Genomic DNA, 24,505 nt, shown 5'->3' with positions numbered 1-24,505 from the left:
TTGCCTGCTGTGCCGTGGTCCACACTTTTGCTCTGAAAGCTGAAACAGGAAAGGCGTGTTCGGCCTTCCTCTATTCAGCACTGTGCACTGCACAGCCGTTCTTGCAACAGCTAAAATTACGAGTGCAATAGGGAGAACGCATACCGACAGAGATGCCTGTCAACTCGCAAATGATAAACGAGCAATGCACCTGGCTGCCTAGGTGCAACATGGTGCAAGTAAGAGATCAACACTTCCGTACAGCTCTTCAATATTCGCCATATGCGTATTGCTACCGCTTTGCCGCCAGGTGCACGCGCTGTCTGCATAGGCGCTATTTAATAGCTGCTAATAACAAAACTACCCGCCGTGGTTGCTCAGTGGCTATGGTGTTGGGCTGCTGAGCACGAGGTCGTGGGATCGAATCCCGGCCACGGCGGCCGCATTTCGATGGGGGCGAAATGCGAAAACACCCGTGTGCTTAGATTTAGGTGCACGTTAAAGAACCCCAGGTGGTCAAAATTCCCGGAGTCCTCCACTACGGCGTGCCTCATAATCAGAAAGTGGTTTTGGCACGTAAAACCCCAAATATTATTATTATTAATAACAAAACTAGGCAATTACCAGCGGCTTTGCGAAGATTACTTTTGAGAGTTTATGATCGGCATTTATAGTCAATTTAGCCCGAGTTAAATTTTGCTGCAGTTGGCCTTTAATGCATACTCTCTGTCGCTGCTGAGCACCACATCACAAAAAAAAAAAAGAGAAATGCCGAACAACAAACAACCCTCCACTTTCTTTGTCATTGCTCGTGATCAGTTGTGAAAAAAGAAAAGCCAAAACAACACACATGCATTTTCACTCGTTCTTGGTCTACTGGGTCGTTTTGGATCCGCTCTCCCAGCGGAGTGTGCAAGCGTGCTTCTTTACTTCTCTCACGATGATTGCTCGGTCAGCTTCTTGTGGTCAACCACACATTCATCACTCTGCCTCCATAATTTCACTTTAGACCATTCAAGGCATTCTGAGCACCTGCTCGAACTGGTCCCACTCTTCTTGACTTCGACAACATCTGGCACCCACCCAGAGGAGGCTCTCAATAACCGGGCACCAGCAGACACTGTTATCGATCATTCATGCCACTCATCATCTTTTGTTTTCATATAAACACTCTGCGCGAGTGCTTTCTGTGCTCGCTGACCAGACTCTTAGGATGTCAAGTGTTATGGTGCCCACATTTTAATGTGATAGCATTAAAGGCCCTGTGTCGCAAAAAATTTGATGGCGGCGTCAGACTTCACTTTGTGAAAAAGTGTTATGAACCACAACCACCTAGGTCCTCCGCATGGCGCTGATGCGATACTGAACTAACTGAACTCCTCAAAGTGCAATACGGCAGAAAAATTGTAAAATGCAACCTAAACACAACCTACAAACATGACAGTGTCGGAGTTTAATTTGAATATACCAGAAAGCATCATTCTGTTATGCGGAAACTCAAACACAAACCCCTTTTTCGAGCGACGCGGCCCGCTCGGTTCCTTGCAACCACACCATCGCACTCAGCTCTGCGCATCTGAAAGAATTGCCGGGAAGCGTGACAAGCAGTCAGGGATCTTTGAAATGTATCGTGTTCCACTCCTGAAGGTGAAGCGTCCTGCAAATTTTTATTTTTTCAATTGGTACTTTTTCTGTTCAATTTGTGCTTTAGGTAGTTTTACACCCCTTTTCATTTATTTTTTATTGGTTTTACACCCATTATTGCTTTAAGTAGGAGCGGGCTTGACCCCACATGCTTTTATTTTGGTTTTACAAATACAGGGTGGCGAAGAGTTTGGAGTGAGGCAGTGCAGTGCAAAAGGTCAGCGGCTGCTGCGTCGTCATCGGGAGATTATGGTCCATTGATGATTTGTTTACATCACTGCTGATAACAGGTTGTACCTTCTGGATTTTGTACTTTTCTAGTTGAAGCGACACAGAAAAGATAACTTCTTGGCTCATGGCAGACTGAGTCGACACCTCCTGAACAAGTTTTTCATGCCTGCACGCTAGAATATGAAGTCACAGCTCACCAGCCAGCAACGTGCAGCTGCCTTACATTTGCTGGTTTTGCCGCAGTGGAAGCACACAGTCTTTGAAGACACATGTGCCTGTAGTTGTGTGTCATTTTTCTTAATCTGCAGCCCAAGAGGACAACGTAGAAATGCCAAACAAATGTTGTGTGTCGAGATGTTACGGCATTTATGACAGAGGGAAAGTAGTGCCAGTGTGTTCTTTTTCGAAGGAAGAAAACATGCGGCACAAGTGGATACTTGGGATTCAAGAAAGCATTTCGTGCCGACTTACGCACACGAAAGTATAACCTTTTACAGCTCTTTATGAATTCATACTTCATTGGCCATGTGAGCTTTGCTTTCATAACTTACAAGCAAGCTTACGAACACATGGCCTGAGGGGTTTTCTCATGCCACGTTTCTCAATTGTGAAAGAGACCAAGGAGGAAAGCCATTACTTGACGGCTTGACCACAACATCAGCCACGTTTTTGGTACAACAATGTTGTCAATGCTGTCAATAAACACATGGAACAAAACAGGTAGACACTTTTTTACAATGCCTTACATACTGAGGCAATGCAGAACAAAACACTCGAAAGGATGCGAGACAGATGTTGCAAATTCAGAAAGAACGAAATTTTACAGGTGACAGAAATGTTACCAGGTTAGCTATGGTTGCTGTAATAGCATGGCTTATAATAAATGCTGAAATGTTATAAAAAAATGCTATTAAAGAAATGCTTCATCTCTTTTTACCATGGCTATGTATGTCATGCAGAAGTATCCACACGTAGGCAAGCAGAATAGGCTGACAGCCGCACTCCTTCAGCAATATTTTTAAATATTTTTCATCAATGCTTGTCTGCACTCAACTCGCATTCCCAGCCACTTTGGTACTCAGGCCCACTCAATGGCGTTCACCCACACAAGCCGGTGGTTACTCACATTCATACCTGCGTCCACTTAAACTCACCGTCACTGACTTTCCTTCGTACTCACATTAACTGGCAGTCAGTGCTCTTTATACACATGTCTGCTCACACTCATGGGCACACACTTGCATTCATACCTACGTCCACTCACACCCTTCGTCACGCTCTATCTCACACCGGTGAAATCCGTGTGGAGCCAGTATGAGCCATTGTGTAGTTGAGAGTGAGTACCTCTGGTATCCAGTGAGCACATCAGGCTGCGATAAATGGACAGCATCTTTCACACACAAAAGGCACAAGCTACAGTGCTCACCCCCAAGGTAACTTGGTCTGCCTCTTGACATAGTCTCTCCTCCTTTTGGCCTCTTGCTCCTCTGCACACCGCTTGGCAGCAAATGCGTCTGCAATCTTTACAGCAAACTGTTGGGGGAGGGAGCAGGGGCAAACGTTAGCACCGAGACAGCTTCTAAGAAGAGCTGTATCATTGGTGATAAACTTGTGCTTATCCTGAATATCAGATATAATGGAGTTATTTTGTGTCAGATGCAAAGTTATCGTAATAATGTTTTACTGTACAAGGTTACTGTAATTCGCTCGAAAAAGAACTCTGGCTGAACCGCTCTCACAATGACTGTCAATGTGATTAGCACTGAAGCAATGTAGAGACACATCGCATTACCATCACCAAAACCATGTCAAGCATGAGACGTGCACTGCAACTGGGCTCCTGTCTTGCCTCGGGACATGCTGCACAATCTAGTGGTGCACATGCACCAAGCCCGAGACTGCATGGCCTCCAAGATAGCATGCCAACACATCCCTAGCTGCCCCATAGGCACTCGCAGCACAGCACTAAAGCATTGTGAGTGAAGCTAAAGCGATGTGCCTAAAAGGAACCCATGCAATGCGGGTTCAAATCTGCCCAGGGCAGGCGAAATATTTAAGGATTTATAAAAAATAGTGAAGAGTGGTGTAAAGAGGCTAGATAGATAGACTCAAAGCAGCTGATATCGGCTAAGGATGCTAATTGCATTAAAAGGCCAGATTTAGGTATTCCCAACAAGCAAGCTGGGCACACACATCAGGTATGGCACCTACATACACTTCAATATAGCTGAAAATTGGGAGTTGAAAGGCACACTGCTGCCAGTTGAACGAGCAAAAATTTCACTTAGCACACATTGCACAGCTGCAAAGGCAGCACTCACAGCAAAGTACTTATACGAAAGCAAAAGTATTCTTGCCAATCTCCCTGCTTTCCTTGAATCATTCTGCTTTGTTGGAACCATTCTGCATTCAGTGCACAGTGATCTCTTTGCTCCTTTTGTCGTGGTTCGTGACAACCTTTCGAATCAAGTGGCAGACAACTTCAGCAATATCTTCGGACAATTTAGTGTCTTTGTTACACACAACACTACTTTCTGGATCATACACAGCACAACATAGTATGTTCACAATCTAAGGAAATAAAATACTAGCTTTGATGCATGCTATAGCTGTGAGTTCTCACAGCTCTCTGTGAGTATACTGAAAAAAAAATACTGTGTATGTGCACGCACACACAGTGGTGCAACTCAGTCTGATTTGAAAACTGAGCAGCACATTGTGAGAGTACTAATTATTAAACTTGGAAACAAATACACATACCATAATACCCATATAAAAACAAATACGAATTTTGTGCAATGAACAATTGCTGGCCCACATAAAAAAAATTGTGCCCACATAAATTATGATCAAGAACAGCCAAATGAACTTGCATGGCACATTTTTGTTTGCAAATTGTGCATATTGGTATCAGTTGGTCAAGTTTTGACACAGGCTCACAAGGTCTCCTCGTAACTTCTAGCTAAACCAGAAAAAAGACCTGTGACAAGCATGTGTCCAGAAGTTTCTATATAAACAGTTGTCTATACATATGACAAGTATTCTGACCATCTGAATTCTGTGTGAGGCAGGAAGTTACTGGTGATTACTTTCATCTGTTTTTGGTGTGGCATTTTGGCATAGAAAAGAAGTGACTTTCAGTGTTATGAATTAGAAGAAGAGGAACTGAGGGGCCCAGTTTGGTAAGTCATATGAAGCCAACAGATAATGAAGCCGAGAAGAGCATAAGGGAAATCAACTGTGTTTTAATTGCATTCAATACACAATTTAATTGGCAGGGTAGTTTATTTTCATCAACAGGCCTTTTGTTAAGGCCAGATAACGGTGGAAACTGTCGCAATACGGTAAGCCTCGGCTGTTTCTATGAGATCAAGCACATTATGTGGGGCAAGATCTGAAAACAATAGCTGAAGTGATAATTAATTAATTAATATAGTGTTGCAAGTAGCACATTTGTGTGTATGTGCCTTTTTTCTTTCAGTGTCCAGTTTGTGCTTTCTTTCATTTTATTGGAAGATGAAAGATATCAGATACAGGAATCGTGGCACAAAATAAAAAGGGCAACTCATGCTTAAGCCTACCTTAGGGTTCAAAGAATGCAGTCATATTTTAAAGGGCTGAACATTAAGCAGGCTTTTACAAGCATTATTGAATATTGATGACAGATTAACAAAGGTGAACCTCGATGCTGCCCTCGTCTCAACAATTTCTCACCTGCCTGTTGGCCAAGTGGTCGCTCAACATCTCTGCCTTGTCAAAGTCTCCATCGGCAATGGCAGCCTCCACCAGGGTTTCAACTTCTGTCTGAAAGTGAGGAAAGCACTAATCAAGCGCTAGAGTAGCAGCAGCTCATGCCTCTTGTACCATAGAGCAGCGGCTGTGAGTCCTAGACGGTTTCTTTGCTCTTCCCTGAATTTTAGTCCTTTGAAAACCTCTTGCACTAGAAAGCATGTGTGTGCCACTGAATACACAATAAACCACCATTAGCAAATTTGTCTGCATGGTAGACAAGGCCATGTCGGTGAAAATAACGCAACACCGGCCAAGTACATAGCAGGCTACATAGCAAGGGAGAGTGGGATTTCGTACCAACAAAGGATCACAGGATGACTGCTGACGTTAATATGATTAGCATTGAAACAATGCACCAGCCCACTGCACCAGTGACACCACTGAACCACATGACGCATACAGCCAGCCAGGCTGCTCTCTTGCACTTCCCTCTGGACACACTGCGCCGCACAGCAGTTGCGCCCGTGCATGGCACATGCATGAGCACGGCTACTGCAAGCTTGTCAGCGTGAAAAACTACAAAAGGGAGATCCACATAACACAAGAGCTGACCGAAGGTCTATTCCGAAGAACCACTGAGGCATATCATATAAACAAGAAAGAGACCAAAGCTATCCTTTCTAAATGACGTGGTATAGCAATCAGTGCATGCTTTATTTTAAAATTTTAGAGCGCAGATTTTAGGTGCCCATTCCTGCAGCGAGCGTCGGCGTTGTCCCTCATAACTGAGATAATGAACGCAGCAAAAGATGAAAGCAAATGCGGGTCGCAGCGGGAGATGAAAGACTGCAATAGCGAAGAGAGCACGAGGAGGAAGCAGAGGAGGAGGATATGGCAAAAGTGCGAGAAGAAAAGCGCTGCGTAAGATGGGCTTTGAAACGACGACAGCTACGAGATGGCACCAGAGTAGCACATGTCGTCTGTATGGAAACAAAGCGCTGCACGAGTGGAGCTCTGTCTGCGGCAGCTGCTGCGAATCGCACCCACACACTGCCTCTTACAATCTCCCAATTAGTGAGGCAGTCGTGCCACACATTGCTCTGTTTGCAACATGCTGCACGAGATGGATTGTCCATGCCAGCCAATATATCACAAAATTAAAACACGTTCACTCCTTATCATGATTTTTCCTCTGTAATGCCCTGCCACTGAAAATAACTTTTGCGCATCCTTTCGTGTAACTTTTTCTTCACAATAAACATTCAGTTGATAGCCAGCACTTGTGTCGTGTAGTTCTCCCTCTAGTCATTGTGTAGTTTTTTGCCCTGAAAAGTCTATGAAGAACACCTACCAAATTGCTCACTTCACCCTACTTCTAAGCTGAAGTGTGAATTCAGACAAGAGTGTCTGAATACATGACGTTTGTTCGATTCCAGTTAGCAGCAGAGAAGTGTCAAAGAACTATTGAAGAGTGACGCCTGCCCACTGGCCCAAGCTGGCATGACAGAAGTCAACTGAAGAGTGCATTCGTGGCACAGCTTGCTGTTGTGCTTGAGTGGCCACACAAACTCAATGCCACCCAGCAGCGGATACATTTTAAAGGTGACCCAAGTTCTCAAAGAATGCTAATCGCATCAGAAACAATTCGATTGATAGGGATTAATGTGCCTGCGCCACAATGGCCACTGTTGCACATATACGCTGGCATAGGCAGAATGTTTTCATTTTTCCAGAGGGGGCTGGGGCCCGACCTGCTTTCCGAATCCCACACACATATATATATATTGACACGTGAACTCGTTTATCTTTTACGAGTGAGCGCTTTTACCGTCTAAGAAATGTTATTGCTCAGCGCAGGACGCATCTACATGTATCGGAAGTTTCTAGAATGTTATCGATGCTTCAATCCGCTGTCTGTTGTCGCCGAACCTTGTGTAATCTGATTGCATGTATGCGCGACGCGAATGGCGTAGAACTTTGTGGAAGGCACCAGGGTCCCAGCGATTACTCTGGAACATTCGACAAGTGATCTATAAAAGCCGAAGCACTTGACCCGCTGATCAGATTTTCGCCGATCGCCGACTGTGTTCGCCATTTTCGTTGAGCATTGAGTATAGCCTGCTTTTCTGGGCACAGGTTCGCCCAATAAAGTTAGCTTCGCCATTCACAGTTTTCTTGCTGTGTCCTCAACCGTCACTACCACGTGACGATATGTATATTTCATGCACTTAAAGAAACTTTATGTGACCTTGAAGAATTGTTCACCGAAGTGATGGCCCTATATGAGCATTTACAAGACCTCATAGTAGGAGACAGTTCAATTTCACAGCCCGAGTCCTCTCGCACCAGGAAAAATCTGGCGTCTCTTGGTGGTGTAATATTCCTTCGTGTAATTGTCGCATAATTTGCTATCACTAATGCTATTTCGCCTTTCCGGCAAATATGCAGCCTCTCTTTTCTCTTTTTTTGTGAGTTCGAGTACAAGCACTGCTGTGCATGACTGCTGTTGATTCTGATTTCAAATGAATCCAGCTTGGCCTCATTTCAATTACTGAGGATAATTTCTTTAAGAAACCGTTGTTTTGTGCACTGAAGCACAAAAGTAACTGGAACACCAATGCATTTCGATGGACACTTCGAAAATTAATATCTCAGAACTGGTGCTGTCCAGAGAATTTGTTCCAAGTGGATACACCATGCGAACTCAGTGGCTATAATTCATAGTAAAAAATGTGGCGTAAAATTATTAGTTACAAAGTTAATTAGCAGAATTACATTATTTATTCAATAGATCATTTTTATTTCATGTAGATGTAATAGCCTCCGCATCGAGTAATTTAGATCAAGGCAGGGCTGGATTAAGAAAAATGGGGCCCTGGGCTAATGCGCATGCAAGCCCCCTTTCCCGATACTGCCTCCCCCCCCCCCCCTGTCGCCTGCTACGCTACTGGAAATATGCCATGTTTCATTTTAATTCCACCAAATTAAAAAGAATGAAGTGCGATCAACAGGATTATTATTATTATTATTGTTGTTGTTGTTATTATTATTATAAAGAAAACAACAAAACTTGCTTGAAACGCGTGCTGTTGTAAACACCAACACATATGTTCACTTTGTGATTAATCTGCATTCTGTTTTCAGCAAAAGCAAGGCTTTAAGGAAAAGTTTAGTGCACTCAAGACGAACAAGAACGTAGAAAAGACAACACAGCTCAGATGTCGATCCTTCTGAAGCTAGGCTTTGTTTACATCACTAAGTTTAATCCCGTGAGGAGACGCATGGCAGTATCCAAATTATGCTTTACTAAAATTCAAGCTATACACGTTATTTCAAGTTCAAGCTAATTCAAATTATGCATGTTACTCTATAAATATGCAATAGATATATACGATACTTAAGGCAATACAAACGCGATAAAAATGCACTAGAATACAGATGAAAATTACCAACTGTAATTACAAAACATTATTTGAAAATATTTTCGTTAAAGGTAAGACAAGCAAGGACAACACCAAATAGACGGGGCACTATCAAAAACAACAAAAATACAGTTCTTTATAAGCATGCTAAATATCACAAGAAGAACAAACAAGAGACGAACAATGAAGATTTGCATATCTTGAATTACACTGCTCAGCGTTTCATTGGCAAGGTGGAGGCTGGGAGCCGACATAACGAACTTATTGGAACAATTCATGTATAGCGCAAACAGTCCTCTTTTAAAATAGCATCTTTCGCGCCTTCGCTTCGGCGAAATCAGATATAATCTGTTCGAAGGATAGATTGCGGAGGAGGTCACTTTCAATGGACATGATAGCAAGCGAGTTCACTTGTCGTCAAGGAGGCTCAAACGAAGGCGATTTTTTATCAGCAACAACTTGGAAAGCGATTGTTCGGCCTCACAGTTTGCCACGGGTGTGCTTAAGTACATTCGCAAAGCAATAGAAAGGTTCAAAAACACATCAATAAGCTTTCTTTCGTGCAGTAACTTCATTATTCCCAGGGGACTCGTGTCCTGGCACACAGAGTTGTGCAGAAAATTCGCAAACTGAACGATTCCAGCGGAAAAATGCTGGCTCCAAATCATTTTTGTAGGTTTTCACCAACTTCTCAGCCTGCTGTGCCAGAGAGGCCTCGCTCCCAACTTCTGTCAGCAATTTTAAGAATCCGAATGTATCGCAGAGTTCAGTGTAGGCAGCCTTTCTCACTCGCAAAGCAGAGCCTAGACTGTCAAGTGCAACATTGTAGGTCTCTACGATAAACTTTTTTCTACCTTGTAGTGCACTATCGCTTTTTCCGTCTAGGTGCTTACTCAAAACGATATGTTCGCCCTCGTCCTGATACCATTGATTGGTACCTTAGTGTGCGTGCTCTCTCTTCAAAGGTATCAAAGAGAGGCCACAAAGAATTAACAAAGCCTTCTAGAGAGCTCAGCAGGTCTACAGCAGTAGAAATGTCTAGGCCTGGTTTCTGAAGTGCTACGCTCGTTTTGTCAAAGCGCTCCAAGATTTAACTCCGAAAAATCGCCCTAAATTCAGTCTCTAGTTTTGTCATTTTCTTGAAGAGAGAGTGCGCTTCGTTCTTAGTGTCACCATTTTTTTCCTCGTTCTTTGATATAGCTTCAAGGCAACACAAGACTGCACTGAAATTTTTCAGAATGGCCTTACATGATTCAGCGTGCCTTGACCACCTGGTCTCAGAGAGACTTTTCAAAACAAACTGCTGGCCAGTTCTGCCCATGCTGTCTAAAGGATACCTCCATCGCTTAGGTGAGGCCGCAAAGAACACATACAGTCTCTGAATTAGAGTGAAAAATTTGACTGCCTCAAGGCAACTGTCAACTCTACACGCGCCAAATAAGTTCAGTGAATGACCAGCACACGGGACACAGACTGCAAATTCGTTCAGATGTTTGATTTGAGCTTGCAGAGCTTTGTATTTTCCTAACATATTACTCACATTATCACAAGCTTGGCCCCCTACAATCATCAATTGAGATGCCATTGGTCGTCAAGAGAGACATCACGGTATCGAAAAGATACAAGCCAGTATGCGATTCAATTGGAACAAATCCAAGAAAGCGTTCATACACTTTCCCATTTAAATAGTATCGTAAAACAACTGACAGCTGATCAACGTGAGTAAGGTCTGGAGTCAAATCAACAATTAAAGGCTAAACCCCATGAGCGCGATTTTGCGCGCGACAGCGACAAGCGATGGCTCCCAGCGACGGATCGGGCCGTCGCTTGAACAGATGGCTCGGTCTTGTCGCGCGATAGCTCGGTTCGGCCAAATCTAGAATTCGTCGCTCGTCGCCCGGAAGTGCTATGAGTGACTAGCCAATAGCGCGAAGACGGAACTGGATGTACATAACTCAAGTACTTCCAATTGTCGCAGAGATCAAGCGAACTATTGACTTTTTATACGTGCAAGGATAAGAACCTACTGCAAGACTTCCAGAAATATTTTATGCTGCTTTTTACAGTAAAACACATGAACTTAAGTTAATAGAGCATGCGTCACGCTAGTTTCGGCGCCTGTATTGCTGGCCTCATACCGGCAACACTGGGGAGACGTCGCTCGAAGTCATCGCTCGCATGGGGTACGATTTGTAGGCGACGAGCAAACACGACAGCTATCTCCATTGCGACACTTGTCGCTGTCGTGTGCAAGATCGCTTGCATGGGGTTTATACTCGAAGAGAAGTATTTTGGGCGTTCCACTTGGTCAACGAGACATTCCTTCACAGCCTTTACCATATGCTATATAAATTCATCACAAATGGTTTTTGACAGATACGATGGGTGACCTTTTCCTTTGTTCCCATAGCATTTGATGTGCTCCTCTAGAAAGGTATCAAACTTGGCAATGGCCTGAAGCACTCCCATATAATTGCCATTTCTTGGTGAACCAAAATCTCCTCACTGCCCCTAAACACTAGGTTGCGCTCAGCTAGAAGCTTGACTAAAACGACTGTGCACTTCAACACCTCTGTCCAGTAAGTAGTCTCAGTGACAAGATGCTTAACCAGCTCCTTGTCAATTGTGCTGCTCGAGTTATAGCAGGCGCGCCATGCTGCCACGTAGTTCCGGTGCTCGACGCTATTTTCATGTGTGCAAACCTTTTCCTCTGCTCTTTTCCAATCAGAAAAGCCATGCATGGTGAACGCACTGTGGTTGCTTGAAATCGCACGTGAAACTTGCACATGAAACAGTAGACGGAACCTTTCGACTCCGAGTACATTAACCAGTGTCGCCCGCATGCCTCCCCATTTACAGCCTTTCGCACGAAAAGATCAGGTGACATATAGCGCTTCTGAGTTTTGTATTGCCTTTCGGAAGACGGAAAATTTTTTGCCCGATTTTGAAAATACAATGGCCCTTTCCCATGGCATACACTCCGAAAGCTGTCAGTAATAACGTCCGGCCACTTAGCAGGGTCACTTCGGAGAATCTCGCAATGTACTTCTTGCTGCCTGTACTTCTCTGTACTTCGTCTGTACTTCTCTGTTGCCGGAACGAGAAGCCGTCTCATTCGTCCTCTCGAGGCACACTTTGTGGGTGGGAACGTGATTATTTGAAGTCAAACTAACAGGAAACAAGTGAGTCGGTTCTTGGAGTGTTGTTTCATGGTGCTCGTCAGTAGAAGGAGGCTCATTGGGGAGGTTTGGCACCTGTTGATCAGCAGTAGTAGAAATCGGGCATGGCGGACCGGACAGCTGGGGCGCGATCAGAAATATTTTGTTCAATACGCGTTCTGTTCGGTTGCTGCAACGTCACTGAGTGGCAGTAAGCAAAATTTGTGACAACGGAGTGGAGAGCAGCCAATCAGGAAGCGAGGACCTCCCCGGAAGTTTACTTCCGTCGTTTGTCGTGTGCTTGCAGACAGTATACTAGAAAACAAAATGTTTATCGTCTTCCAAATGAATGAAATCTTTATCTAAAAAATGTATTTTTTCTTCTCAAGCCCAAACACGTTTTCAAATAGTAGTACGTGCGACTGCTACAATTTATAACTATTAGTTTCTTGGCGTCATCCCTAGGTGGTGTCGCACACAGCGAGAAGAAAAAAGAAAAAGAAACGACGGGAAGAGTAGTGCACTTTTCAAGAGGCAGTGACAACATTCCAGTGGCTCGCTGGCACGGATGATGGGGTCGATTTCGCTGTGCAACCAACGAATTATTTGTTTCGAGAAACAAAAACGACGCCGGAATTCACTTTCTGCCATTTCTTCAAACGCATTTCGCACCGCCACCCACTCTCCTCCTTCCTCTAGAAACGCCAGCGCAACAACCTAAGTCCCCCCCACCCCCCCCAACGCAAGCGTCATTTTCTCGAATTAAACTATGGATTGGATCCAAACGTGCCATGCCACAGCCGCCGGTTGGATCCAATCCAATCTACCAGACGCGCCATGCAAAGCCGTAAGATCGCTCCAAACTTCCAAGCACCCGTCGGGTTCGGCGCCTAGCAGACGAAATGCTCGGTGGGAGGATGATTGACAGGAGTGTGTCATTTTGACGTCACCAAAAACGTGGCCGCACCCCGCGTATGGCGATGTCGGCGCAAAGCAGGCCAATTGCGCGTGCCGGTAACCGAACGAACGCTTCGAACAACCATCTCCGATCGCACCCCTGGAGTTATGTGGCAAGGGCCCGGCCAAGTGGAACAGACGTTGCTGACTCGGGAACAGGACAGGGCTTGGTTAGCGTTGGTTGCTCAGAAATATGGACTGAGGTTGGCGCCGTCTTCACAGGATCCAGACAACCAAGATGAGTCAAACCTTGCTTCTTCCCAGGAAACCGTGGTGATGGAGTTGGCAAGTCCTCCAAAGAAGCACAGTCGGTACTATTGGGAGTTTGACATGGACTCTGGGTAGAGCGATCACACCGCTCTGCGGAAGCTGCATTCAGTAGGTACTTTGTCATCTTTGGCAGCTTCTTTTCACGCTCTTCTTTTTCTAACTTCGCCTTTCGTTTAGATGCATCACTTTGATGCTTCCGACCGAGCATTTTCACATGAATGGAGGCTAATTGTTCACCGGGCACTTCGTCAGTTCGACGCGACCGCAGGTGTCCAACGGTGGCCGTCCCGATGACTGGCGCACGCTGCCTAGATGGTCCATGGCTGGTCGAGAGTGGTGCGTCCCCTGGAAGCTCCTCAGCGGGCGGGCTTATGCAAGCTTAACTGGCGGCTCGGGGCTGAATCGCAGCCCGCGATCAACTTCCTTTTATAGACGCACGCCGCATCTGTCTGTTACTAGCACCAACGCCGGCATTCACATACGTATAGAGTTCCTTGTACAAATACCCTCCTCCGTACAAACTCAATCCTCCCGTTCCGGCCTCGTCTTCCTACTGGCTAGAAGCAATTGTCTGTTCTGGGAGGTTCTCGATTTTTCTTTCGCCCCGTCGATGCCGAGCGCGAGAACAAAGGGGAGAGGGCGACTCCTAGCGCGGGCGAAGTTACATGCCCTCCATCGCCTCTGAGTCATCTTTTTCTACTTCTTTCTGGAAAGTTTGGCGGCCAGTCTGACCTATTTTTTTCCGTCGAGCACGCGCGAGGGTGCGCAGCCACTAGGCAGGAATGGCCCCTGGAGACAGGCCTTTGTGTCCAGCTCTCCAACTTCCCCCTTCACTCTTCCACAACCCTGGCCCAAATAGTGAACATTCCATGCTGCTCTACGGCACGCGGACAAAAGCACCCGTGTGACGTCTTCTTTCCTTTTTTGCCTAGACTCTGCCATCAGACTCATTACATCTGCTATCGGGCTCATCCTCCCCCGCCCAAATTACCAACAGGGTAAAGAAAAGTCGAATGGGAGGCACTGTTGGGTACTGCAGCACGTTCTTTCTATGAGGACAGCGGCAGAACTATTTGAGAGGTGGAGGGTGGTGTGGTGGTGACGAGGGGCAAGGGAGATTTAGGTTTTCATCCCAGATTACATGTTTTAGGTGTTTCCTCCTTTCCCCTCCTCTCCAGGCAGCAATGGACAGATGGACTGACAGGAAACCACGAAAACTCTTCCAAACAAATGCACCTCGCTTCGTAAGAAAGAGGGCCCCGCCAGTGTCGCGGGGCATTCCTGTTTTTGCAGCTTGACAAGCTCTCCCTAAATGATCAGGCTAAACGCATGCTGTTACATTAAGCAGGGGGCCCCATCTGCTCGTTCTGGTTTTCTCGCTTCATACATGTCGCTCGAAGTTCCGTTGCCCATGGTTCCATATACTAAGCAGGTTAGAATCAATGGACTCCCTTCTCCTACTGTCCAAGGTGAGGCCCTCAGCTGCAGCCCCTTAGCCTCCCCTTAATCCAGCGCTGGATCAAGGGTTAGAATTGTGCTAGCTGCCATAGACAATCTTTAAAAAATTTGGCGCAGCTAAAAAAACAAACACCCTGTATTTGTGGCCATCCTCTCGTTTTCATTTGCAGCTCCCAAGGCAAGAATCATGTTTACCTTCTGCTCATTAGAGAAAGACATGGCAACTGGGTCGAAACAAAATGCACCCTTAAACCTTTGCACTGACGTCAATTCACTTTCAAGGGGGAAAAAAAAACATCAGTGTATTTTATCTACACTAATATGGGTGTCACACAGCACTCTTATGATCGTGATCAAGCCCAATCCGTATTGAATTTCTTGGTCATGATTGGCTCTTTGGCACAATACGCGCGAGAGAGCGAAGCGCAGTCAGGAATTTCGATCCGGATCGGTCCCGATCACAATCGGAAGTGTAAGTGTGATACCAGTATAAAACAACAGCTATCCTAGCTTGTTTCCGACTAACGCAAAACGCGACGTGTTACTTCGGCCGGGGCGTGACAGATAAGACACTGGCTCAATCACTATGTATTCCTTTATTTCGTCCTGGCTAATTGTTCAAGGGAGCTAATTGTTTATTATGAGGGTGGGAGTGCAGTCATGCGGTATTCTCCATATTTTGCAGGGTTTATTTATCAGTCACAAAAAATTAGTACACAATTAGTACATCGCTGAAAATACCCCAGTTAGATTTCCCTTGGCTGTGCCTAAAAATGCCTGCTTGACCCTTTGATAATTAGGATGGTACGTCTCGAGTTGGATAATTAATTACAATTACCTCATTAAATATCAGTAGCAAAAAAAATTAGTGGCAGCTACTTCACTGTACTGGAAACAGTATGCACTAGGTTTTCTTTGAGTAATGCATTGCTCCTTATTTTTTTTTTAAACCTTGGTACATGATAGTTAATTGGGACACCTTGTATATATTTATGACTTCCACATGCAAGTGACAATGTTTCCATCCATGGTAAATGTAGTAAATTATTAGAAATGTTTCTTTTCAAGAGTCATTAGCACTGCTTACTGGAAAGACAAGCAATAGTGAGACATATAATTCACGTGCATTTCTCACTCCTTTGATAAAAGACTCTGCTGGAGGGGTCGCTGAAGCCCATAGCTTCCTTTTTTTTTCAGGGTCAAAAAAAGCATGCAAAGCAATTTGAAGCGAGGTGAATATACAGCAACATATTAATTCTCTAGGCATAGGCTATCCATACCTTTAGAAATATGTGTTAATTGGCTACCTCCTTCTCTTTGAAAAATATAATAAAATTTGTTCTGTGTCTATATTTAAATATATTGTGTATGTGCATGGTATTTACAGTAGAAATTTAAAACGATGTTGAAGTGAGAAAATACAGATGAGGCAGCTGCCGCTAGTGCTTCTAACGCGCTTGTCCTCCTACTGTCACGATTTGCAGAAATAAAGCGAAACTACGAGTTAAAAACCATGCACTTCTGCATACTCAGTGACGTAGTAAGCTATTAGCCAAATTAAAATTTTAAGTGAGAAGGTCGTGGCAAGTCAAAGGAAACCACAATGATGTGGGCAACAAAACTCTGGTAATTACACTTTCAGTGTTGGTGTGTGTGTGGGGGGGGGCACGCTTCCTGAGCCATTCACTCACTTGTGCAATGCAAAGTTACTATACTATGTTTCGTAGATAGAAGGCAATGCTATGAAGGCTAGACTTAAAAGTAACAAATTTAATGTAGGTGTCGTCTGCTTCGAAGCCACTCAAGACATGTCAATTCAACTGCAACAGAAGAGTGGCAGCAGCCTATGGTAAAGATCTTTTTCCCGAAGCCATGAGAGATGGTGCCACCATTGTGTTGCAGCAGAAATGGAAATTATTTTAGTGCCATCAGCTCAAATTTCTTAGCAGTGTCGGTGTTACTGTGGTTGTGGACAAAACTGTTAAGTAATGCCCACAAGCATGGACATTAAACTAGACTGCCTGCAGAATAGCATCTCTGAGTAAAAATTTCAGTGGAGATCAGTCAGCGGTTTAACAGGAGTAGTCATGTACACGCTGAGCACTCCTGTTTATACAACACTTGGTACAAGTGAGGAAGGGCATGCCTTTGACTCTAATTTATCCTTTAACTTCGCCTTTAACTCCAAGTCTAATTGACCTGTTACATTTTTCTTGTCTCAACTTAATTCTGTCCACCATGCCAAGCTAAGAAGTCGGTGCACGTGACTTGTTTTGGTTACGCATGCTAGTCTCAGTCGTGAATTAGTCCCCGAGCAGTGGCCACAGCATCGCATCAGGTTCTCCAAAGACAATATTACAACAATGCTACTACAGTCGAACTCGGCTATATCGAACTCGCAAAAAAACGCCTATCAGTTTGATATAGAGCATAATTCGATATAAGCCTGCTGAATAATTGGATGTCATAAAAGCACATACCATTTATAAAATCACGTTATTGATGAAACTAGCTTAGTTTCGCATGAAAAGTCCTGCATTTCTTTCTGCTTGGGCAATTTCGCTGCCTGCGACGCACGCACTTTTCCACATTGTCTAAGGAGTCGGGAGCAGCTGAGGCCGCAACCTTCCGCATTCGTGCAGGAGCACCGGACTAGTGCGAGCGCACCAATGACTTCGGAGGATGTAGGCAAAGGACCGTCGTTGCTTTCCTCATTGTGCCCACTTTCACTTGTGCTTTGTACGATGTCGGCAATGTAGTCTTCGTTTTCGGGCTCTCCCGTGGTCGCAACACCATCATTTGCACTCACAAACTCGTCCACTGTTGATTCGTCAACAGCTTCCGGAAATTCTGACAGCTCGCTCCAAGTTTCGGCAACACCAGCAACGGCTGCGTCGCATTCATCAGAATTTACAGTCATAACCGAGCACGCGGAAGCCGGCACGGCTGAAGCGATTTCGGATGAACCACTCGTACATGGCCGTGCGTACGCGTCGGGCGCCACAGGCACCAGGGCGAGAGTTTCACCGCTTTAGCCCTAATTTCCCCTTTATTCTTCAAGATCGTCTTGAGAGTGTTCTTTGGAATCATTCACGCTGCGGGGACACATTCGACTTCTCACCGCCTTCGACCCGATTTATGATTTCGAGCTGCACGACGAAAGGCAAATTCTGCCGCTTCATCACGGCAATGCTGCGGGAGAAGGCCCACAAGGAACATACACAATGGACCAGAAAAGCACCGAGACAACTCGCACTTTCGCCATTTTGCACGACGAGGGCACAAGAGCCTCTGATTGGCTGTCTGAGCAAGCGCTGCAGGCGGGCCAGGATCATTTTTTGCAGGGGGGTGTCAACGGCTCGTCCAAAGCAGCGCGGTCACGGTAGGGAGAGCGGTTGGATGGAGCCATGCCGTCGGGTTTCTCCACAACCGCGAGGGGAAAGCCAACTTCTGGGGCACTTTTCCGCCGCTCGACGTTCGATATCTCGGGAGTCGCTGCTATTTTTGTTCGATGTAAACGTAATTTTTACTATATATACTCATGGTAACTATACCATGCCCAGAAATTATTCTATATATAGAATAATTCGATGTAAGCGGGTTCAATATAGTCGGGTTCAACTGTGTAGACATTGTTACTGTCAACAATGTGTTAAAAGAAATACCTGCACTGTTACTCTTTTCTGCTGAGCAGCAAAACACTTTCCGTGTTCCAAATAGCTACCCAATAATTTCAGCTTCAGTGAGGGTGGCATGATGGCAATGTGAATAAGCGCCAGAAATGCATGAAGGTGTTGCGTCTGCATAGCCTTGTTGCATTCGAGTTATAAACACACTGTTGCGTAACCTTGTGGCAACTCAGTCAGTAGTACTAGCCAGAAATTCAATATTAGAGTGTGTGAAACTTTGGTACTTGACTTACACAGAACTACTACAGTATAATAGCAATTCCTCATTGAATAAACATGTTTAGAAGAATGTCCCTTCATGCTTCACAAAAAATTCAGAACTCTGGTGCGTTGTAGCACACCAAACAAATTATAGCCAACACATATTAAATAATTGATCAAGGCTGTTAAATAGTTACTACTATGAATCAGGAGTGAACGTGTGAAACCTTACGCCTTTGGAAGTTTTTTTCTATGTAAGCAATATTTTATAACGCTTAATATGAATCAACTGGTAAGAGCAACGCAAGCATAAAGCGAAGACGTGGATTCATATCCCACCTGCAGCCACTTGTTTTTTCACCCATTTTCATTTTTTATTTATTTATTATTTCTACATTTCAATGAAACTAGTTCCTCCTATGGCTTTCCTTGTTGTCATTGTCTCGCTGGCTTTATGTGGTTGTGATTTAGGAAAGCTGGGCCCCTCAATTCCCTTACTGTGTTCAGCTCAGTAATTTGTGCAATTTGTGTGAAAGTGTAAAATATTGTTACGGGGAGAAAAGGCGCTTGACAATATATTTACAAGATATATACAACGGGCAGAAGACGGGCATACAAGATGGAGCCCATGTACACGACTATCAGCGATCGTCGCCATCGTCAGTCCTCTCATCATTGTTTGCTCCTGCAGTGCCTCGTAGCATGACCCCCCGGCGGAGAAGGCACTGTCCAGGCGCTTGGTAGGTTTGAGGGATATCGCTTCAGTCGAGTGACCTGAATGATATCAGAGGAGGATTGCGGTGTGGAGGTATCGAGAGGTTGTAACTCGTAGGTCATATCTGCCACTTGACGCAAGACACAGTATGGGCCAGAGTAGGGTGAAATCAGCTTGTCACAAAGACCAACTAACCGCGCTAGTTTCCAAAGAAGCACGATGTCACCAGGGTTAAAGTGGGCAGAGCGGTGACAAGCGTCATATATGTGTCGTTGCTTTTCTTGGGAAGTGGTCAGCACAGGCGTGCAATCTCACGTGCCTCGGTCACTCTAGGTATGGCATCTCGAGCATATTCTGACTTGTCGAGAACGCCTGGGAGGATCATGTCAAATGGCAGTATAGGGTCGTGTCCATACAAGAGAAAAAAATGGAGAGAAACCAGCAGAATCATGGTGGGACGTATTGTAGGCAAATGTGACAAACAGCAGAGCGGCATTCCAGTCAAGGTGGTCGGTGGAGACGTACATAAAGAGCATTTCTGTGATAGTTTTATTGAGCCGCTTTGTCAGGCTGATGGTCTGAGCGTGATACGCCGTTGTAAACTTGTGCTTTGTAGCGCAGGTGTGCAAAATGTCCTGGACAACCTGTGAGAGAAAGTAGCGGCTCCGGTCGGTAAGGAGTTGTCGGGGAGCACCGTCGTGAAGTACCACTGTGTCGAGAAGGAAGTCAGCGACGTCGGTTGCACAATTGGTAGGGAGAGCCCACGTGATCGCGTAACAGATAGTGTAGTCCACAGCCACTACTATCCACTTGTTCCCACTAAGCGACAGAGGGAAAGCACCAAGGAGATCAAGACCAACTTGAAATAATGGAGAAGATGGTATTTCAATAGGCTGAAGACAGCCGGGTGGTAGGGCTGCTGGTTTTTTGTGGTGCTGACAAGATTTACAGGAGGCGAAGTAACGGCAAACAGAACGGTAAATACCGGGTCAGAAGAAATGACGCCAAACACGGTCATATGTCTTTGAGACTCCCAGATGACCAGCGGTTGGGACATCATGCAACTGTGCGAGCACAGTCTCACGCATATGCTTGGGAACGACCAGCAGCAGTTCAGGGCCATCAGGGTGCACGTTGTAATGGTACAATATGCCATGTTGCAGCCCAAACATATGCAAAGAGGGTGAAGTTGGCAGGTCCGTCAGGCTGAGAATGATGTCTCTCAGGTAAGGCAAAAAGGATCACGCCGTTGCTTAATGGCGATGTCACCAAACACGGTAAGCGTAAGGATGCAAGTTGACTCGCTAATCTCAGGCTGGTCTAGTGGATCAACTGACTAACATGACAAGCAATCAGCGTCCTCATGGGGTCGGCCTGTCTTATACACCACTGTGTAAGAGTGCTCGTGGAGCTGTAGAGCCCACCGACCGAGACGTCCAGCTGTATCTTTGAAAGATGAAAGCCAGCATAGGGCATCGTGATCAGTGATAACCATGAAAGGCCGCCCGTAGAGGTAGGGGTGATATTCACCTACTGTCCAAACAAGGGCGAGGCATTCAACGATTGGTGATTGACTAATTGCACTCGGCTGTTGACAGAAGACGGCTAGTGTACGCAATGACACGGTTGCAACCATGCTGTCGTTGTGCCAAAACAGTGCCGATACCGTGGCTGCTGGCGTCGGTGCGAACCTCCATTGGGGCGGACACATCAAAGTGGCCAAGAATCGGAGGCGACGTGAGTTTCATTGTCAGCTCAGCGAATGTACTAGCTTGGTCGGGACCCCAGACAAAAGTCGCATCTTTCTTAAGAAGTTCTGTTAAAGGGCGTGCGATGCCAGCAAAATTTCACACGAATCTGAGGAAGTAGGAGCAGAGGCCTACAATGCTTTGAACATCGGTTGCACAGGTGGGCACAGGGAAATCCTTGACTGCAACTTTCTCCAGATCGGGACGAACACCGGAAGAGTCGACGAGGTGTCCAAGCACAGTAAGTTGCCGAGGGCCAAAGTGACGTTTCATCGGATTGAACTGAAGTCTCGCCTTGCGGAACACTGAAAGAACTATCGAGAGACACTCGAGGTGTGTGTAAAAAGTCGGCAAAAAGGCAATGACATCATCAAGGTAGCACAAGAAGACTGACCACTTTAAGTTGTGAAGGAGGGTACCCATCATTCGTTCGAATGTGGCAGGAGCATTGCATAGCCTGAAAAGAATCACGTTGAACTGATAAGAGTCCATTAGGTGTAATAAACGCCATATTTTCACGATCCATGTCATCAACTGCAATCTGCTGCAATGCAATCTGCAACCCAGAGTGAAGGTCTATCGAAGAAAAATACCTGGAACCATTGAGACAGTCAAGGGCGTCAACTATGCAAGGTAAGAGGTACACATCATTTTTTGTTACTTGGTTAAGATTCCGGTGTCGAGGGTGAAAGGTTCGATTGTCTGTGTAACTCAGGTGCGGCTGGCGGGCAGTTGCCAGGTTTGTTGACTGGCCAAAGCATCTGTTATCCTGTGCTTGCTAGTTCTTGACGCACAACGGTATGGATGAGGAAAATGGTTGCATGGGACTCGTCAGGGTTACGTTCCTGAAGGATAACTGGGGAGGAAGCTTCAATCTCATGGCGGATGATGTGCACAATGTTGTCAGATGCAGCAGGAACGGGTGGAACGAGTGGGAGACAGAGGTCCTTGCAGGTAGACGCGCAGCCATGTTTGGAAGACGTGTGAAGTTCGGAGTAACGCGGTGAGTTTGTGCTTCTTCATACTGTCGGCATTCATTGATGACGTCTTGCAATGTGGATGAGTTCTTAAAAACCAGAAGTGTAAGCATGTCATCCACGATACCTTTGAGAATATGCATAAGCAACCTTTTCCGTTTCCGGCACCGTGTCTTCGACTCTGCGACAAAATGCAAGCACGTCCTGGATGTACGTCACATAGGACTCGGTGCAAGTCTGAGCTCGGCATGCAAGTTGTTTCTCCGCAGCATGACGGCGTCCGATGGGCTTGCCGAACAAATTGATGAACTTTTGCTTACATAACTCCTAGCTTTTGGCGCTCTTTGGCCATACCTGGCCATAAACAGCACACGTTCATTCATTCATACGACCTAGCTTGTAATTTCCTGGTCGTGGTTCAGAAACCACACTTGCACCGTGCCTGCCAGATAAAGTATGATGTTCGCTAGCATCAACGTCAGGACCCAGTTGTTCCTAGTGCTCATCCGTTCGTACAGTTGAAGCCAATCTTTGACGTTGGTGTTGTCAGAGCCAGAAAAGGTAAATGGGTGACGCTGTTGTGTGAAGACGACGGAATGATTGGCGACAGATGGTTGGGGCACGGTTGGTGACCTGCTCGAAGCATTCTCGTGCCCGCCGTGCTCTGACATTATAGATGCCGCCAAGGAGCTTCTGCTGCATAGATCCGTTTTGAGACATGAAGAACCAGCTCTCTCCACCAAAATGTTACAGGGAGGAAAGACACTTGACAATATATTTACAAGATATATACAATGGGCAGAAGACAGGCATACAAGATGGAGCCTGTGCGCACGACTATCGGCTATTGTTGTCTTCGTCAGTCCTCTCATCATCATTCGCTCCTGCAGAGCCTCGTAGCAATACTAATTTGTTCTTTTTACTTTTGTAAGTAGTGTGTTATCTCGTGTGCAACTTTTTGTATTTCTTCTTGCAAAATTGCGTATACACCATTTTTAATGGCACTGGGAAATGTTGTCTACATGGTTATTGGTTTTTGTTTACCTTATTATTTATATCTAGTTATGTCCACTTCTCACTTCCATCCTTCTATTTTGTCTATGCCATTTTGCAGAGTAAACTGTTATAGGCTCATTCCAATAGGCATTTCGGCTGGTGATAGTGTCCACCGCCGCCGCCGGTGTCTGCTGCAGCTATCACCTAGCCCGCGAGAAGTCACACAATGTAACAGGCAAGCCACATAGCGTGGATCTGTGCTCACTTTACATTGCTGTTACGTATCGTAGTCCGTATAAAGCCATGCTTACCTGAGCGATTAGCGTTTTAATGTTTTGTGCATGCGCACGCTTAACTTTCACATTGGGATGATGCATGCTTTGAAAGGGCAGTAAATGCCACGTCTGTAGTGCGACAAGGACAATGGAGAAAATAAGACATACCGCCATTTACACAAAACATAGCTAACAAGAAGAAGTGACTAGCGCGTGGTATTAAACAGTCCCTTCTTGTTACTGTTCCTGTGCGCTGAGTGCTCTGGACCTACCAGTTTCGAGTTGCATTGTATCGTTACACGTATCAAGGGATGTTACATCTACACCGCGTAGTCTCGCTACCTGTTGTACCTCTTTGCAACCCGCTATGGCACCTCCTCACAAGGCAGAAACTATTGATGAAGAAGCGACCCGTAGAGCAATGTGCACGGCTGCAACCAGGAAATGTCGGGCTCAGCAGACCACTGTCCAGAGAGCAGCACAAGCCGCAGGTCGCCGCCGCCGGGCGGACAGTTTAGTTCATTCTCGAGAAAAGGACGCAAGAAGAATTCACCACCAAGACTCTCAAGTGCATGCTGCTGAAAGTCAGGCACGACAGCTTCTACACAAGCAGCCTCACGTGCAGTCAGGTGAATTTGTGGCCTGGCAGCTTTGCTGCAAAGACCCTCACGAATTGAGCCACTTGACTTGATCGCCTTTACATCAACAACACTGAAGATGACTTCACGTTTCATCACGCCGCCACAAACCCAGATCAAGTGCTGCATGATAAATTTCATAGACTCAAACAACACCGTCTTGACACAATCATGCAATGTTGCTTTGCACTGGTCGATCAGCCCGATTGATTTGTCATCTGCTCTCTCAATGTACATTCTCTGGCTGCACCCAGACTTGACGTCACGCATTACTACATCTTAAAGAAAAAAAAATTAAGGAGATGTATAAAAAATTGTAGAATCGAAAGCATGCATGGCATAACTAATTTATTTATTTAGCAAATACTGCCGGCCTGTATTACAAGCCTTAGGCAGGAGTGGGGTACAACAGAGA

The 24,505-nt window shown here is 45.5% G+C and overlaps 1 protein-coding gene across 3 annotated transcripts in view; it reads right to left on the bottom strand.

Annotated features, from left to right (window-relative positions):
- LOC142584601 (protein FAM204A-like) overlaps positions 1-24,505 on the bottom strand; it is a 126,263-nt gene that overhangs the window by 14,777 nt on the left and 86,981 nt on the right. For all 3 annotated transcript variants that reach the window (XM_075694730.1, XM_075694731.1, XM_075694732.1), the window contains exons 4-5: positions 5,569-5,658; positions 3,281-3,387 (exon numbers count right to left, since the gene is read on the bottom strand). In XM_075694730.1, the coding sequence (XP_075550845.1) occupies positions 3,281-3,387; positions 5,569-5,658 (197 nt within the window). The remainder of the gene's footprint in view (positions 1-3,280; positions 3,388-5,568; positions 5,659-24,505) is intronic.

Source organism: Dermacentor variabilis, chromosome 6 (assembly GCF_050947875.1).
Source record: "Dermacentor variabilis isolate Ectoservices chromosome 6, ASM5094787v1, whole genome shotgun sequence".
Taxonomy (NCBI): Eukaryota; Metazoa; Arthropoda; class Arachnida; order Ixodida; family Ixodidae; genus Dermacentor; species Dermacentor variabilis.
The sequence above is the reverse complement of the archived record's forward strand: the minus strand, read 5'-3'. Positions and strand labels throughout refer to the sequence as shown.